General features: G+C 40.7%; 1 protein-coding gene across 2 annotated transcripts; it reads left to right on the forward strand.

Moving 5' to 3' along the window:
• Positions 1-292: 292 nt before the first annotated feature.
• On the forward strand, positions 293-17231 carry LOC131233923 (uncharacterized protein At1g51745-like). 2 transcript variants are annotated; one of them, XR_009165415.1, is made up of 4 exons: positions 293-825; positions 8124-9199; positions 15092-16603; positions 16806-17231. XR_009165415.1 is itself a non-coding variant. In XM_058230787.1 (3 exons), exons 1-3 carry the CDS (start codon positions 632-634, stop codon positions 16402-16404), a joined length of 2583 nt encoding a protein of 860 aa, XP_058086770.1. In that variant the 5' UTR covers positions 293-631; the 3' UTR covers positions 16405-16804. The 2 variants fall into 2 exon arrangements, 1 of the variants encoding a protein (XP_058086770.1); XM_058230787.1 differs by lacking the exon at positions 16806-17231 and having other exon boundaries at positions 15092-16804.
• The last annotated feature ends 1326 nt before the right edge of the window (positions 17232-18557 follow it).

The following is an 18557-nucleotide window of genomic DNA, read 5'->3' on the forward strand; positions in this document are numbered from 1 at the left end:
ACGTGGACATGGCTGGGCTCGAAAGTGTTCATGAATGGTTGGGATTATTCAACCAATCTGATCCTGGGACTGTGAGTTAGAGACGGTGCCAAAATTTCTCCGGTTTGTAGTTTGATTTGTTGCATGCCATGTTTACGATTTCGGAGTGACTGCGTATCAAGCATCCTACGCCATCGGAGTATCAAATAACTCTCCTTGTACTAACTGGGAAAAAAAACCGAGGATATTATGCACAGAGGACCACAGTTTCTCTTTTAAACCTAACCGGTGGTTCGAACCTGAGGTTACGATAACCCGAGGAGGGAGGGAGGGAGGGAATGAGAGATGTCTGCAAATCCCAAAAGCGAAAACCTCGTCCTTTGGAGAATCGAAGATGAAGCAGCTCTTCCAAAACCCTAGAAATGGAATCCTTTATTTTTTGAATGGAAACCCTGAAATCCAGCGAAGGAAACCCCAAATCCAACGGATCCACCACAAACGGAAGTTTCCTGATCCTTTGGCGTCATTACTTGTTCGCTCTCTCCTCTGCCGGACGACGAGCATCTGTCCTGTGCTCGGATTCTAGGGTTTGGCTCTGTTGTTTTTATTTCATAGAGTTTGGCTGTAGAGGGAGGTAGAAAGAGAGAGAGAGATGGGGATTTCGGAAGGTCTGGAAGGTGGGCTCGGGATCGATTGCAGTGTAGGGGCGATCGTCTGGGTGCGGCGGAGGAATGGGTCGTGGTGGCCCGGTCGGATCCTCGGACCCGACGAGCTTTCGGCTTCCCATGTCATGTCGCCGAGATCCGGAACACCGGTCAAGCTCCTCGGAAGGGAAGACGCAAGCGTGTAAGATTTTTAACTTTTTTAAAAAAAAAAAAAATTTCGAGCCATTTTCTGTAAAATTTTGTTGGAAAATGTTCTGCATGCTGATAAAATCTTCCGTGCTGATTCACGCCAATTTCCATGATGCAATGTGGTGGATTACTGAATGCAATACACCCACCCACATGCACACCCCCAAACACATGGAGATGCCGCGGCACAATCCACCAAAGCAGAGCTCCGAGCGAGCACTAAAATCACAAGTTCACTACCAAGAGAACTAGTTTCTGTGAACGGTTGAACCTCAGTTTTATTAGAATGATGAAAAGATCACAAAATGTTTCTGGAAAGGCTCTCTTACTAACTTAACACACCTCTTATCATAGAAGAGAAGTCTCCACTACCTGCAAGAAACTACTTCATCCTGTGAAAGTGACCTAGGGTTTCAATTCTGGCACACTCTACAAATAGAGGTCTTCTTCTGCCTTCCCTAGAAACCAAGATTTAAGTTACCCAATTAGGATAAAACTCTCACACCAAATACTTCCTACTAGTGTAATTTTCTAAAACTTGAAAATCTAAAAGTGTTTTTTTTTTTTTTCCTTCTTAGATGAGTAAACCCAAGTCTCATAAGGGATGGTAATGGTGCTTTTATGTGGAATTGAAGAATTGAACTTTCCCTCAGATCAAAGATGCAACCTTTGTAGAAGCAGAAACTCATCTGCATGGCCATTGTTTTGTCCAAAATATTGATTCTTTTTATTCATCATATTGAACAGGGTTCTCGTAACATAATTAGATGGGTGAATGGTAATGATCGAGAACCAGCCAGAAATCAAGGGGAGAAAGTAACCTGACGTGCTTTGATTTGAAAATTCAGTTCTGATTGCAATTTCCAATAGCTTCTATTAAAGTGAGAATTTCAAACAGTTTGAGACACATCGTACTTGCCTCAGCATGCATGCCTTCTCTGCACCCAGTCAGCGACAAAGCTCGCCTTCATGATTTATCCATTGAGTTGTTTGGAATTCGTAACTGCTGTGCCTGTGGTAAACCTCACCATCTCACCTCATGAGACCTCACCAGACTTTCCACATGACTTTGTTGTCTGTGGATCGTCAGTAAAAATTTCCTACCCATTTGAAGGCTTCCCTTTATTGAGAAACTACTAAATTCTCAATCACCAACATAACTCCACATAAGAGACCTTGAACTCCCCAAAGCCTTAGAACCTTGAATGCTAGGGATTGAATACATATCTTGTGCTTATCAAGACAAATGCTAACAAAAGCAACACATCCAAGAAAAAACTAATCAAGCTTCCCACACAATGGAATCATTTTTCTTAAGATGAAGATGAACCCATTGACTTTTATAATGTCGAAAGATAGTTTGCTGGGTTATCGCCTCCCTGTATGAAGTGCTACAGCATCAGGTATATGCTTTCACTCCACTTTATATTGGATCGTTCCTACTTCGATCACTTTACTCACAAGAGAACTTAGAAAATGCAGCCTTGAAAACCCATGTATGATGAATTACTTTACTCACTAGTACATTCTTGGAACGCAGCCCCAAATTGCTGGGAGAAGGCTAAGAAGATGATGATGATGTTTATACTAGGACCTATGAGACATGGACCTTTGGGCCAGTCCAAAAGCATACTAAAAACAAAAGAAAAATGAGATAAATGATCTAATCGGTATTATTCTTAGTTTTATGAGATTTACATTGCTTGATCCCCTGGTAAACAAGCCTGATATGTTTAATTTGATTTCTGCCTATATGTGGATTGCTTGGGATCTTCACTATTATGATATATAATGTTGAAGTTCATTACTAACAGGGTCATCTTGATGATTCAATCAGCTCTGATGTCAGTAGTGTGCAATTTGTGGGGGGAAAAGGTGTATGCATGAGTATGCATGAAAAAAAAAAAAAAAACCTACGATTTACAACCGAGGGGAACTAAATCTCACCTTAGGGCCCGTCCTCATCAAGCCTTTAACTTTGGCCCTCCATTCTCCCTTACATCTAAGATTTTTTTTTTTTTTTTTAAATTATTTTTTAAAATTTAAATTTTCTTTTTTTTGAAAGATTACATCTAAGATTTTTGGCCCCAAGGATTCCACAACCAAGGTTTATAATTCACCCAAAGCTTTTCCAACCACGACACTTCCCCTTTTAAGCTTTTATCTATGAGAGGAGATGTGCTGGAAAGGGAAGCAGTGTTGGTTATTTGTACTATTCTCTTCTAGTGTTTTCAGACTGGATTTTTTATAAAAAAATATTTTTATATTTTTTAAATTTATTGGGGACAAGTCCAAAGTTGGTGCAAATTGTGCATAGACCACGTGGGGAAGATTCTAGAGAAGTCGACATACATCCACAAAAAATGACCAAGGTGGTGGGAAAGCATTTTGCCATTGCAGTGGTACAACACTTCAAAACTTGCCGAACTGGTAAAGTGGGCTCCACCTAAAAGACTTACTATGACCATGGTCACAATAACCTTATTATCGCCACCTTGATCATCACAGGCAGCAACAGGCTAGAGCGGCAGTAACAGCTTTGTCACTGCCTTACAGTGGTGGCAATGGGCTGATCCAAGGCTCGAGCCCAAAAAAATGGTTGGGCCTATGGCATACCTGAGCCCACCCAACACAAACTGAAAATTGAATTTGATTGAATACTCCTAATCTTCTGTTAATCAATTCTAGAGGAATGGAATCAACTTAGGGGGCAGGGCCAACCTCACCCTGGCCCATTGCCACCCTTTACCAGGCTGGATTAGGCTAAAATGACTGTGGCCCGAGTCTGGTCCAAAAATTGATTAGGCCACGGATGAAGCTAGTAGGTCCAAGCCTTGCTCAAGGCTGGTTGGGTCAGCTACCTGGCCCATTGTCACCCTTACCGCCTTGCTACCCCCTTGAAAACCTATCCACATGGCAATAACTGTGTTACCATTGTGGTGGCCTTTTAAAAAAAATAATAATAATAATAATGTCTTTCCCTTCTTTTTAATTCTGCTTCTGGTGGCTGGGGTTGGCATGTAGGGTCCCATTTGGTTCGCCACCCGCTTGAAGGCTTGCGATGTGATCCACCTTTTTATCATGCTCAATTGTCATCTTTTGAAGGAGACTTTCCTAGATGCAATCTAAGGCCTAAATGATACATGATTATTGCAAGGTTGCGCATGCAAAGGGTATGGAAGCAAACAGGTGAAAGACATTGAATTTTTATTTTTATTTTTTTGAAGGATGATAATTTTATTAGAAAATGGAAAACAACAAAACAAAGAAGCAAAAAACAGATAATATAAAGCTCAAACTACAACCTGCAAAAACTGGTAAAAAGGAAAGAGAATACAGCCCTGTCCAATTTGACAGCAACAAAACAACTCCAAGAATGATTGCTTGGTTGGATCTAGACGGATTCTGAAAATGCCACCTATTCCTCTCTCCCCACAAGGCCCACCAAATAGTTAACAAAGAAAGGTGTCATTTTGAGCAATAAACAACCTGACGCAGGACAACTGACCACTTGCTCTAAAAATTTGAATTGATAGAGCGTGTCGAATCAATCTCTTTATCTCAAAAACCCATGCCCCACATCCCATGGGTTAGCTCCTTGGCCGAACCCCCCTCGTGGGTCCCATATCACATGCGTTCCGCTTCACACGAGCCACCCGCCTCACATGGGTGGGGCCCGCCTCGCATGGGCTGCCCACTCCGAGTGTACCCTTGCATCCCACAGGCCACCCCACTTGAGCCGAGTGTGAAAATGCCCCTGTATTACAACGCTACTACCTCCTCCAGATCCAAAGAAGATCTCGAACTATCCTCGGCATCAACCACTTAACCTCGAACTCTGCAAGAAAGTGATCCCAAATCTCTATCGCAAACGAGCAAAAAATAAAGTGGTGATCAACAGTTTTTACTTCACAGTTGCATGTACAGCACATGCCAGGGATCAACATAGATCTCTTTTGTAAGTTGTCAGTCATTAGCAGTGTTCGAAATATCGGTATCGCGTTACGTATCGCATTCTTGGGATACAGACACGTATCGATTATCGTATGGGATATATCAGTTGTATCATGTGATGTATCACTGTTGTTGGAAACATGGGGAAACATTGGGAAATTGGTTGAATTTTTCGATGAAACTTCGGTGATTGTTAAAAAAGACATCAATACACACTTATAAATCAAAACATTACAAAAAACAAGTACACATAATATGTTTTCTTTGTATGGGGTCCTAATCTATGCGTTATCTAGCTAAATTGATGCAATTTTATTCAATGTCTATTCATATAATTTATAAATGTAAGAAGACGTGTGGAAACACAAGCAATACATTCAAAAGCAAAAGAAGAATCACTAGATTAGGTCACAAACATATTTGATGTGATGTTTGAACACAGATCGCAAACGATTTGTGAGAAATTGAAAATTTTGAATTTTTTTCAATTTTTGGCAACTCGGCCCATCTCCTTCAAATCTTGAAATCGTAGCTCCCAATCCATGATTTTTCATGCATAACATGAAAATATGCATGAAAAATCATGAATTTGTAACAATTTGAAACTAATTTAACATGATTTACAGAAAATAAGAGCATCAAAATTTGAAAATGCTCACTAGATCGAACATGTGGGATATATCGCACTACTTGTGCATTTCGTATCGCACTGGTGGGATACAAGATATATCGTGGGATATATCGGCCGATATCGTCGATATTTAAAACAGTGGTCATTAGAACCTTCTTTCAACCCACATACTAACTAAAAGTGACAACTTTTGGAGGTGCCCCGTAAAACCAAAAATGAAAGGCATGTCGATCTTGAAGAATGGACTGATGAGGCTGAATCTTTTCGAAAAACAACTTAATCGAGAAATGAACTGAACTGTGCAGTGTCCACACCCACGAGTCAAGACCTTCTTGCGGATAAACCAACTGCATCCGACTCAAAAGAGTAGTGAAATCCGTTGCCTCTTCATCGGAAGGATTTCTCCAGGAAGGGAGGCTCACACAACCGAAGAACTAATCTTAGAATACCAATCCGCCACCGTCACATCGAGGGAAGGCACTTAGCATGCCAAAAGGGAAATTGGGGCGGAGCGCACTATCACCCTACCAACAATCCTCCCAGAATTGGATCCTAGACCCATCCCCCATCAAGAAAGCCACAACTTGCCAAAACAAATCTCTCAACGACATCACCACTTTCCAAACATACAGACCTCTATACAAAGAAGACCTCTTGGTCTCCCAACCCCCTAGGAGGGTTCCGTAACTTCATGCCACATACTTCCTTCTTTCGTACCAAATCTCCAAAGTCATTTACCAAGGAGAGCCACATTCGGCATAGGCCCACCCCACCTTGGTGGATAGGTTTACAAACCTCCTTCCAGTTCAACAAATGAAACTTGAATCCTTCATCGGAATCCCTCGAAAGAAAATCTCTTCTAAGTTTTTCCAACCTTGCTAGCACCACTTGAGGGCACTTGAATAGAGGCGTATTCGAAAATGCAATTTTGATCAAAGTGATCTGGCCTCCAAGAGACATATAGCGGCTTCTCCATTTTGAGAGAGTGTTCTCTATTCTTTCAATTATCTTGTCTCATAGGTGAATCGCTAGTTTCCCAATACAAAGTGGAAGGCCTAAGTGGGATGCGGGAAACGATCCAACCTTACAGCCGAATGAACACACTAATCTGGACAGTGCATCCCTCGGAACATGAACTCCCAATAACTCGCTTTTCAAAGCATTGATTTTCAACCCAGAGACTGCTTCAAAGCACATGATGACTTTCCTCAAGTATTCTGCCTTGACTGGATCTACCTCATAGAAAATAAGCATATCATCAACAAATTAAAGATGAGAGACCAGAACCAAAGAGTTTCCAACCGAGAAGCTGAAGAAAAGACCCACTTCTTGCGCTCGAACTAGCATGCAGCTGAAAGCTTCTGCAATAACTAAGAAGAGGTAGGGGGACAAAGGGTTCCCTTGTCTAAGGCCTCACAAGGCCTTAAAAAAACCTTTCAGGGATCCGTTGACTAGAACCAAAAAAGACGCCAATCCCATGCATGAACGAGTCCATTTCCTCAATTTGAAGCCGCAACCCAACCGCCCCAGCATATAATCCAAGAAATCCCACTCCATGTGATCATACGCTTTTTCTACGTCCAACTTGCAAACCACCCTTGCCTTCTTTTGCCTGAACCGAGAATATAGGCACTCATGCGCAAACAAAGCCATATCCAAGATCTTCTTACATTCTATAAAAGCCCCTTGGTTCGGAGATATGAATTTCCCTACAACCTTCTTGAGTCTAGAAGCTAGAGCTTTGGTAAGAGTTTTGTAAGGGTTGCCTATGAGACCCATCGGCCGAAAATCCTTGAGTTCCTTTGCACTCTCAACCTTGGGAATGAATGCTACAAAAGAAGCACCCAACTCTAATGGAATAGTGCCATCTGCATAAAATTCTTCTAAAAAGTCCATCGGATCCCTCTTCACCAGATCCCAAAAGATCTGAAGAAAGCAATGGGGCTTAAATGTTGCAAATATTTAAATATAAAAAAAAAAAAAAAAAATTTAAAGGAGGCGGAAGAAGAAAAAGTGGACTCTGTCATGCTTGCACAAATTGCACATTTGTTTTATTCTCAGTAGGACACCAAAATGGGATGTCTATAGGATCCTTTTTTAATGAATTATCCTAGGACCCTATAAAAAAATGAGATTTATTTTTCTTGTTTTTTGAGGAATATAGAAGAAGAAGAAGAAGAAGAAGAAATGAGTGTGTTGTGAGCTCATACGTGAGGGGTTTGCATTCCTTCTAAGACTTTCATGCAGTCTATAATGGAAGTGGTACGCCTCTTATATTTTCTAGTTCTATATCTTCTACTTATTCTAGTTTACATCAACATTTGAAACTTGTTCTTCACATTGACCATGTAGTTGTTGCCTTAGATATCTTTTCTTGATTGATTTTGTTCCAGAACCTGTGCATGATCAACCTCAAAAGTTTATGGGAACACTACATTTTGATAGTTCTAACAATGGGGCAGGCCTGGACCTAGCAAAATCAATAATTATTTTGAATAGGCTCAGCTCTTAGGCCTGTCCCAAGCAGTTCAAAATCCAGTCCTGACCAACCCCAGGCCCACCTGTTGCCATGCTTATGTTTTCGTATCTTTTTGGAGACTTGGCTTGTCTGTTATTAATTTTTTATGAGAAAGGCATTCGGTGTTACTATGTTTTCCTTCATTTATTGTTATGAAGTGCCTTGTGCTTTGGGTTTATCTGTCCAGGGATTGGTACAATTTAGAGAAATCAAAACGTGTGAAAGCATTTCGATGTGGGGAGTTTGATGATTCTATTGAAAGGGCTGAGTCATCCCAGGGCATTCCGATAAAGAAAAGAGAGAAATATGCACGTAGGGAAGATGCCATTCTTCATGCTCTTGAGCTCGAGAGGCAGCATTTTGAAAAGAAACAGCAGAAATTAGGCATTGCTTCTAACTATACGAGCTATAAAGTGCCTGCTGCTTTGAGAAAAGAGTTGGGCAGCGGATCTCCTTCAGAAAATTACTTTGGGAATGATAAGACAAGGGATCAGTGCAAATATATCAATCTCAAAACACAACCACTTTCAAAGAGACTAGATTCATCTTGCGAGGGACAGAGCATGAGCAATCTTCAATTTGCTCAAAAAATTAGGCATGCAAAACAAAAAAGCTGGGAGGATGATAAGTCTGAAGCCATACCTCGAATGAGAGGTTTGCAGGACTTTGGACTTAGAATTGCTCCATCAAAGAGAAAGCTTTCTGCATCTATCGCTTATGGGAGTTCCCAAGGACTTGTTTCAGCTGATGATTGTGCCTATGCTCTTCCTAGTGGCGGGCACAACATCGGAACGACAAAACATGCCAGTATTGGTAAGACTTCTTCTGCTGCCAAAATGAGAAAGTCACAGGGTGGTTTGACTGAGGAACCCCTTACTAAGAAACGTGATAGACGCCGACCTCTTGTTCAAGTATTGCAGAGTAGTGCAAAATTACCAGACTTCCGGACAATACAATCTGATGGTATTACTGTGTCTATCTCTGTGCAAGGAGAAAAGGAGCAGGCAGATGCAATATACCAGTCAAAAAGGAGCAGATGTGTCTATCTGCCAGTTGAGTCCAATGATTGTTTGGATCACACCGGATTTCCTTCAGATGAGATGAAGGTGTCTCCTTCCCAATTTGGAATGGATACTCATCTTCCTCACCCTGGTTCTTTGGCAGAAGAAAATACAAGCTCTGGATTGATTGAGGCGCGGGAATCTGATTCTGAGACAGATTATTCAGATCCTGACATGGATGAAGAGGCAGCTGTACTTTCAGGTGAAAAATTAATGCTCCTTTGGATGTGTTCATATTGCTTAGCCTGATATATTCTTCTTAGGAGACTGCATTACTAAAGTTGGTCATTCTATTTCTAGATTGATTTTTTACTTCTTTGGTGATTATGGATTTGGTATTTAATAGCTTGTTTCATGTTTGAGATTCACAATATCCTGTAGGAAGTTGGAATAGAGGTATTCACACTATCATTCATTTGACACATTTTACATGCTTGCACTTGGTTCTCATCTGCTGTAGGGTTCTCTTTTTGACTCACTCAAATCGAAGCTAAATAATCAGCCATTAATAGTGTCATGAATTCTCTGTCTTTTCTGAAATGTTGGGAATCAGGGATAACAATTTTGCCAAGCTCTTGGCGAAGCAAAATTGGAATTAACTTCTTCTTGGCTCCTTTGGGGTTCTCCTTATAGTTGAGGGTGACTATGTGACTTGGGCAATCGGCAGTGGGCCCATTCCATGAAAGCTAGCTGCTCTAGTTCAGGAGATACGAGCTATTAAATGGACTTTGTTCTCAGTTCCGGGTATGATATTTTACTTGGGAAGCCAATGCTTTGGCAGGTGTGTTGGTGAAAGAAAGTGTAGTTGTACAGACCCTTATACCAGAATTGTCTATTTGTTGCCTTAGGTCCTGTTTGATAACATGGATGGTGTGAGAAAGAAAAGGAGACTGCGTTTATTATTTCTGCCATCATTGAAATGGAGAGGAAGCCTACTCTCAGGTTGTTTGATAGTTGTGGAAATCCAGTGGTGAACTTTTTGAAAGTCAAACCAACATGTTTGATTTGCAAGTAACGCATGAAAGGGAGTGAATCCAAATTACACTGCTGCATCCCCATTCCAACAAGTGGTAATGCATTGCTAGGATCTCGATGGTAACGTACACTTTCATGGCCAACATCCGTACGGCCCGCCATACTGGCGACTGTCACTGGCTTCTGGCATCATTTGTCCATTTGCATAAGGCAGTTGCATGCAATGTCATCATTCCATACACGGGCCATATGGTGAAGATGTACCAAGTGGTAATCGTTTCTTTCTGGACCACGTATGCTGTATGGTGCCAATTCGTACCACATAAGACAAACCACAGCTACGAAATACAGAAGAGCGCGACAATATTATGCTCCCATTTCCTTGAGTCCAAAATGAAGCAAGTATTCACAACCTTGTAAGTAATAACAATGTCCACGCTTGACCAGCACATAGGAAGAACATAACTTCTGCAAGAATATGTACAATATCCATCATCTACATCACATTTCAGGTGTACATGTTACAACCAAAGGAAGAAAGTTTTAGAAAATACCACAAGTCCCACCAGAGGAAATGGATATACTATCCATAGACTGTACCAGAAACCAAAATCACTTGGAGCTCGTTTAGGAAGCATGTTGTAGATGTTCAGAAATAGCTCCATGTGAAAACCCCATTCCTCTCATTACCCCAAATCGATGCACACTCCCATCCTTCAACTAACTGCTTTTGCTTTTTGTTTTTTTGTTTTTAAGTTAACACTGCCAGGGATTGAACCCTGGATCACTCGCACACACCATACTGTCTCCACCAGCTCATCTAATGAGCGGGAGACTTCTTGAACCAACTACTAAAGTGTTGAAAGTAGAAGATGATGAGCACACTTATGAGCAATACAGCAACCCACAAAGCGAACAGATAGTGAAGCCAACACGAGTTGTAGATACGACATCGGTGTAATCAGCAACTTCAATACTCGCCATTTGTTGCACTACCATAGTGAAATCTTCTGAGATTTCATCCTGTGTTGTGCGAAATTGATGCCATTCCAAAGTAGGTGAGCCAAGCACACTCCACCTTGACGAAGGTCCAAAAGGATCTGAAGCTGCATTGTAAGAACCCATTCACTGGTTGATTGCACGCCTCCCAAGAGGCATATATGCATATATGCTTGGTTGTTAGCCACAAATACAGCACATCACTTTCCCATTACCTAAAATACATACAATCATCTTCTCAGCATAAATCATTTCACAAAATAGAGAGAACCATGCACTAGTGGGACAACCATGTTAAACAAACACATAGGTAATTCTTATGACCACTACAACTTGGGCGCAATTTCCTCCCCATTCCTAAGTTTAGTAACGGCAACATAACTATTCACTACCTGCATGAAGTGGTTAAAAGAATGGGCACATTGTGCAATATTACATATAACCTCTATGTGTGTCATTGAAGTTAAGTAGTGTCGAGCAACAAATAAACACAGAAATCATCCATGACTACAGGATTCCTTTCAGTCCAAAAAAGACGTCCTTGCGTACAGATTCATAAGCATCATTTCCCATTTATCCTCCACATTAGTTTGGTCACCCACCAGAATGACCTACTAATAAATAATCAAAATGGGATGTAATATGAACATCTAAGAGGCCAACGAGGAGCAGACTAGGATTTCAGCATACGGTTCTTCTCATCAAATGACCAAAAAAGACAGTCAACTTGACCCTGTTTTCAACCATGCATTGTACATACACAACCACACGCATGCATACATACATATACTCATATAATTTTTTTCTCTGAACCTTAGCAGTTGGGGATTTCCTATGCATCTAGGGTTACAGCACATGTAGGGCAGAAATATTCGCCCATGGCCAACACAGAGCCTTGAAGCTGCAGGTGTTGCAAGGACGCACTACTATCTGCATCTTCTTGGTCACAATCGGCCATTCAGAAGCCCTTGAACATACAGACTTCGCAGAATTTCACATGAAAAATTGACACATGGGTCACTTTGAATATACATTTATGTAATTGTTCTTTACAACCACCACCAAATTATGTTGTTTTTTTTTTTTTTTCGAAAATTATGTTGTATTGATAGAAAGAGGAGAGATTAGTAAAATAATGAGTACCGACAGGACTTATAAAATGTAGAGAAGATGGGAATTATTTTGGGTGTTGGCATCTACTTGAATAGATCGCCTACAGATACTTTTAATTAGATAAGAAGAAATTGGGGGCAAGGAATAGCAATTAGCATCTACTTTGTGTGAAGGTCTTTAAATCCAGATACAGTAGAAAATGTTTTCCTTAGTGCAATGCAGTATTTGACTTCCAACCCAACGCATGCAATGGACGAGCAAAGTTTTGGAAGTATTTTCATTGTTGCATTCAGTTTATGAAATGCTTAAAAGGGAAGAAATTATTGAGGCAAAGAGTATATATTACAACTTCTACTGTCAGGATTGGGTACTGGTTACTGAATCTAACCTTCTCAGTTGAGAAGTTGAGCCTTTGAGCAATTTTAGAAGCTGGTGAAGAGGTTGCCAGTGTAGTCCTCCGGAAAGTATGCTACCACAAGAGAAATACAGCTTCCAATTCAGATCAGGATTTAAGAGTCGTGCATTGTTTCACGAATAAAACAAAGTGAGAATTTGAATTCAGATAAGGAGTCATTCATGGGTGTGGGAATAAAACATTGGTGCGGAAATAAATGCGGGATCCTTTGTCGTTGTATAGGGCATCGTTTCTTTGAAGATTGGTGGGTTCGTTGAAAACTAAGGTTTGGAAAGGGATGGGGTTTTCCTTGGGAAACGGAAAGGAGATTAGGTTTTGGGCGGATGTATGGTTGAGGGAGCAAAAGTTGAGTGAGGTATTCCTCTGTTTGGCGGGGATTTTGATAGTGGCAATTACGATGGTAGCAAGTTGCTTCTCTTTCCATGGAGAGGAAGTTATTTGGGCTCCTTGGAGAAGTTTAGATGATGTAGAGGTGGAGTCGTTGAAATTGTTGGATATGTTGAGTAAGGTGCATCCAGTTGTTTCAGAAAGGGATTCGATGAGATGTTTAGAAGAAAAATCCAGCAAGTTTTTAGTAAAAAATTTATATAAAATGATGAGTAGTGGGGCAAGTGTTGATGGGGTCAGTCAGCTCATGTGCGGCGATATGGTGTTCCTCTAAAGGTGGCCACTGTAGCTTGGTTAGTGGGTAGAAATAAAATGCTCATCGTTGACAGCTTACGCAAGTGGAAGATGATTCTCCCAAGTGTGTGCTTATTGTGTTGTTAGAATGAGGAATTGGTTGATCACCTCTTTATTCACTATGTTCATAAGAAGGATATGGGAATGCTTCTTTTAAGTTGTTCTGCATAGCATGGGTTATGCCGAAGTCCATTGAGTATTTCTTCTTGGCTTGGCACGGTGGTGGCAAAGGAAAGATTGGGAAGAAAGTTTGGCATCTCTGTCTATTAGCTAGAATATGGTTTATATGGTAAGAAAGGAATAATCGATGTTTCAATAATCAGAAGTGAATCTCGGAGCTCTTCAATTTGGCTAAACTGCATGTTATGGAATGGGAGATAGCATCAAAGGCTGTTGCTTCTGCCCATTTTCCTAACAGTTGGTTGGATCTGTAATTTGTATTTCCTTTTTTTTTTAATATATTTTTCTCTTTTGTAATTCTTTAGGCTTTGGTCTCTTCTTAATAAAATTATCACCGCTCAGAAAATAAATAAATAAAACAAGGTGAGATGGTGTCTTTGTAGAGGGTATGATTTAGAACTCGGTCTCCTGTCAGGAAGAAAGAGTGGTGCTGTTGGAGGTGTTCAATTAATGAAGGTGATTTAAGGAATGACACCCTTGTGTCATTCCATGCTTCACATAGAAGAAGTGAACTGCACTATGAGAATGTCTAAGGTGAGATGGTGTCTTTGTAGAGGGTATGTTAGAACTTGGTCTCCTGTCAGGAAGAAAGAGTGGTTCTGTTGGAGGTGTTCAATTAGTGAAGGTGGTTTAAGGAATGACACCCTTGTGTCATTCCATGCTTCACATAGAAGAAGTGAACTGCACTAGGAGAATGTCTGTGCCATGAACATGGTTGAAGTAGAAGATTTCTGGTAGGAAGTAGCTGCTTACATGTAATTCCTTCATCCGTGACTGTCGAGGGCGAGACAGTTGGGGAGATGGATATATATGGAGAGTAGTGGAGCATGTTGGAGTATACTTGAATGGGATGGTATTCATTCCACTGCATTCAATTTTCAAATCTGGTTTTCCTTTTCATATCCCAAAGGATTATCATAAGAATTCCCTGTCAATTGAGCCGCCTCCATGGTGAATTACATTTCTCGAGGGAAATTTTCAAATTTGTTCCCGTCGATTTTCTTCCTTATCAAACACAGACCCACATGATTTCATCCCATTTTCCTTTCTTTTACCTTCATTTCAAAGAGATCAAACAGGCCCTTAATGGATTGAGGTTCCTGCTCTATTTTGCTCTATAGAACTTCTGGGTTTTTTTTTTCAACTACCAGTATAGAATTTCAAGTTTTCAAGTTATTGTTAATTATAAATAATAATAAAAATGTGACATGCCTTCATGGCTGATAAATTTGAGGGTTGTCTTCAGTCTCTTATCTAAACATAAGCTTTTAAGGCAGCTTGCACAATGGCAATGCCAATTTAGCAATGAGATTGTACCTTTTTTTTAAAGCTAGTAATGATTTATCAATTGTAAAAAAGGAGTTCATAATATATACATCCATTGTGGTAGTCATGGCTCCTTCCTTAACCTGAGAATCTGGTAATAATGATTTTTTTTTTTCGTTATTAGAGAAGTCTTTGCTGAAGATTGTTCATGCTCTTATTTCTTTATGACTATTAATTTTCTCTCCATTATGCTTCTCATTCTGGCAGATCAGTTTTAGCTTATTCTCATGTATGATTCATCATTTTACCTTTGCAACGGTTTCAGTTACCGGTGCTGCCTCTTTTGCTAAATGAGTGGTTTTGCTTCATGTCCTTTGTAAATTCTCCATTTATTTGTTTTTTTCCCTGGACTATTGGAAATTTCATTTCTTATCTGATCAGTGTGTTTCTTTGGCTGGTTTCCAGAGCCTAGAATCCTGGGAAGATCTGTTAGTCATGGTGGCTCTGCATTTCAACTCCCAGAGCAACCAGGAAATATGGACAATGAGGAGCTGGATGAGTCTGAACTTTCTAGTTATGTCTCCCAGCTTCATTCTCATGAGCAGGCTGCCACTGTTTCGGCTGATATGGGAGGGTCCAATTGGCAGTTGAAAGGGAAACGCAATATTCGCAATTTAATCAAGAGGCCCATGGAGGTAATTGATGGCAGAGATTCCTTCAACACAGCTGATAAGTGCAATGGATCCATGCAAGGATCATTTTATGATGGTGGGGGAGATATCATAAAGATGGCTAAAATGGATAGCCAAATGGCCTTGAGGCAAGGCGTCTACCGCAGGCATGAGGAGTTAAACTATGCTTATGACGAGGGTGATCTGATCGAGAATGATTTAGGACAAACCCAAATGTTGGGATTTGGCAATAGAAGATACCCGTCAATGTTAAAAGCAGGGAGTAAGATCTCTGATTTGGACCAGGATTCCCATGAGATGGCTCCATCTGTCTGGGAAGCTGATCGGATATCTCAAGCAGCACTAAGGGGTTATCGGAAAGAGTCAGATGACTGCTTCGACCCAATATATGCTGGTCTTCTGGGTGACAGGATGGGACCCATGTTGATAGATGTTGATTTGAAGGTCCAAGCAAGCTATCAGGGAGAGCGTGTCCCTTTGGTTTCTCTGATGAGCAGATTGAATGGGGAAGCTATTGTCGGGCACCCGATCCAAATAGAAATATTGGAAGATGGCTCCTCTGGTCTTATTCTTTCTACAGATGCATTCTGTGAGGAATCCCTCGATAGTGATGGAAATAAAGCACTCCCCCCAGTTTGGCGGACCGCCAGAAGGACGACCATGCATCGGATCCCACGTCCCCATCCATCGTCAGCATTGGAGGGAGAGGAGGTTGACCCTCTCCCGTATTCAGATATTGAAAGCAAACCTCCACTGAAGAAACCACTTCCTAGTCATGTATATCATAAAGAGAGGCTGGTTAAAAACTCCCATGTTCGTCGGCTTCCAGCAGAAAGGAAGTCTCCTAAGAAGATAATGAAGAAAATAAGCTTGTCCAGCCAGAAAACAAGAACACTGTCTTCGATAGCCACAGAACAGAAAGTCACTGGCAAGAAGAGCAACCAAAAAATATCTGGTAACAATGGTGACTTAGGCAGCTCGATCAAATCTGAGAAGGCAGCACCCCCAGTAACATGCATCTCTGTGAAGTTGGTACTCAGTAGGATCCTGGAAGCAGTCAGCAGGCCACCGTCGAAGGCAGTGTGACTCACAGGATCTTGAGTCTTGACTGCTGGTCCTGCAGAAAGGAAACCATCATAGATGTTACAGAACATGACTCTTTGGATCAATTATCATCTTCACTGTCTCTTGGCTCTGCGTCACATGTCCATTGTAAAAAAGCAACATCTCAGTGCTGGATTCTGAAGTCAGGCATGACCATTCCCCATTTTTTGGGTTGGCGAAGGTGAGGCTTCCTTTCTCTGCTGGGTGATTTTGTTATACCGAAACTCTCAGGGGAAATAAGTAGCCAGGTGGCGCATTGAGCCTGTTGTTTGTGCTCTAGATCCTCCGATCAACTAATGTAAATTTTATTGTGGCATAAATACTATGTAGTCCATTCCAGTTCATAGATAATGAGAAATCAGGATAGTTGGGTTTTTGTGCAGACTGCAGATGTTCCTTTGTTCACATTTCCTCTTGCAGTGGAGTTCAGGAACGTTGGCATGGTCCAAAGATCGAGTTTCATTTGGACCGATCAGTCGGCTACATCTTGTAAAGTACTTCCTCTCCAGCTTTAAATCTGTTGGTTTGGATCAGGTGATCCCACCAATACTATCGACGACTTCCTGAAGATGGTAAAACACCCAGGAATGGGAGACCATCAATACTAACAATGACTTCCCGAAGATGGTAAAACACTCAGGAATGGGACTTCTTATCATTCTTCTTTCATATTCCATTGTACTAATGTGATGGAGAGTTGCAGGTGTGAATGAAATATAGAAAAAATAAAAATAAAAAAAATTATTGTTTCTCTATGACTAACAGCGACAAGCTTGGGAAGAGGATTTATGACAGTCCACTTATTTCAATACATTTCAACCACATGAGGATTGGAATATGAAACTCATAAGAAACTAAGCTGCTTGTAGGGTATGTTCTCAACTGCGACTGCCTTCATGACAATCAAAGTTTCTTTGGAAGCTGTTGAGTTTTCGGTGCCGAAAAACAGAGGATATAATATATTTACAACCTGCCATACTCTCTTTCTATGCTTACTTTTATGTAATGCCGTTGTTCTGAAATGTTCAAATGGTATCTATTTCTTGAACTAATAACATTTATTACAGACTATTTTAATTGAACATTAATCAAGAACGAAACTATGTTAAGCTTCTGACAAATCAGAAGGACAGGGTGCAATGGAACCTCTAGTAAACCTATATTCAGGAACACTTTACACACACACACACACATACATACATTGAACATTAAATATTATAAATATGAGAATTTTTTATTTTTTATTTTTGGCAATTGTGTTTGTTGAGGTTATGAACTATTGGTGTCTCACTAGCTGGTTTATAGACTTGAAACTTGGGTCAACTCATTCAGTCTGAAGTTGCAACTTGCCTGAGTGGGGGCTGTATCAGCCTGGCTCGCCCAATTTGGGAGTGATTGGGGAGGCTACTGATTATATCAAACCAGTTCAGGTAGCGCTGAATCTGACTTGCCTTGTCCGAGTTGCATTCGTGCCCAACTCGAGTTGGGTCATAAAACCATGCTCACAGGGACTCCCCTTTTTCTGTTTCTTTTTTAATATTCCATCACCCCTGTCACAATGACAATTTGATATACCTTCCTCTGTTTTTCATTTTTTGCTGGCACCTTCCTCCTCTGTCAGGTATCTGCCAATTGTGTTATAAGTAGGATATTTATAAAAAGTGTCATGTTTCCAAGATCAGCACTGGAAACCAAGATTCCGAAGGTATAAAAAAACTGGGTTGTAGCGTACAACCATGTTTTTGTATGGTAAGTTACAAGCAATTTTTCATCTGCACTCAATGAGGGCCTCTTTGGCATTGCTTGATTAAACCCTACTGGAACCCTACTGGAACGAAAATCACTTAAATAAGCTAAGAACATGTTTGGTTATCATCTCACATTAATTACAATCATAAAAAAGTACTGAATGGATCCCATTTCTCGAAGACCAGGAATGGAGGGGCCGGCAGTGTCCTCGTAAGGATGGTAGAAGCTGCTCTTTTTTTTACTTTTTTTTCAAGGTTGGATGTAGTCATTCCTGCGATTGTTCTAACAGTCGTGAAGCTGAGTTGCTCCTCTTTCTTCTCTCTCTAATGACTGGACTACAGCTTGCAAGAAGCTTCCTGATCAGCAAGATTGAAGTGGAAGGTGAT

Source organism: Magnolia sinica, chromosome 18 (assembly GCF_029962835.1).
Source record: "Magnolia sinica isolate HGM2019 chromosome 18, MsV1, whole genome shotgun sequence".
NCBI classification, from domain to species: Eukaryota; Viridiplantae; Streptophyta; class Magnoliopsida; order Magnoliales; family Magnoliaceae; genus Magnolia; species Magnolia sinica.

Coding starts and splice junctions, on each gene's coding strand:
- LOC131233923 (XM_058230787.1), top strand. CDS start 632: ATGGGGATTTCGGAAGGTCTGGAAGGTGGGCTCGGGATCGATTGCAGT. Junction 826..8,123: donor GGAAGGGAAGACGCAAGCGT/GTAAGATTTTTA, acceptor TTATCTGTCCAG/GGATTGGTACAATTTAGAGA. Junction 9,200..15,091: donor AGAGGCAGCTGTACTTTCAG/GTGAAAAATTAA, acceptor GCTGGTTTCCAG/AGCCTAGAATCCTGGGAAGA.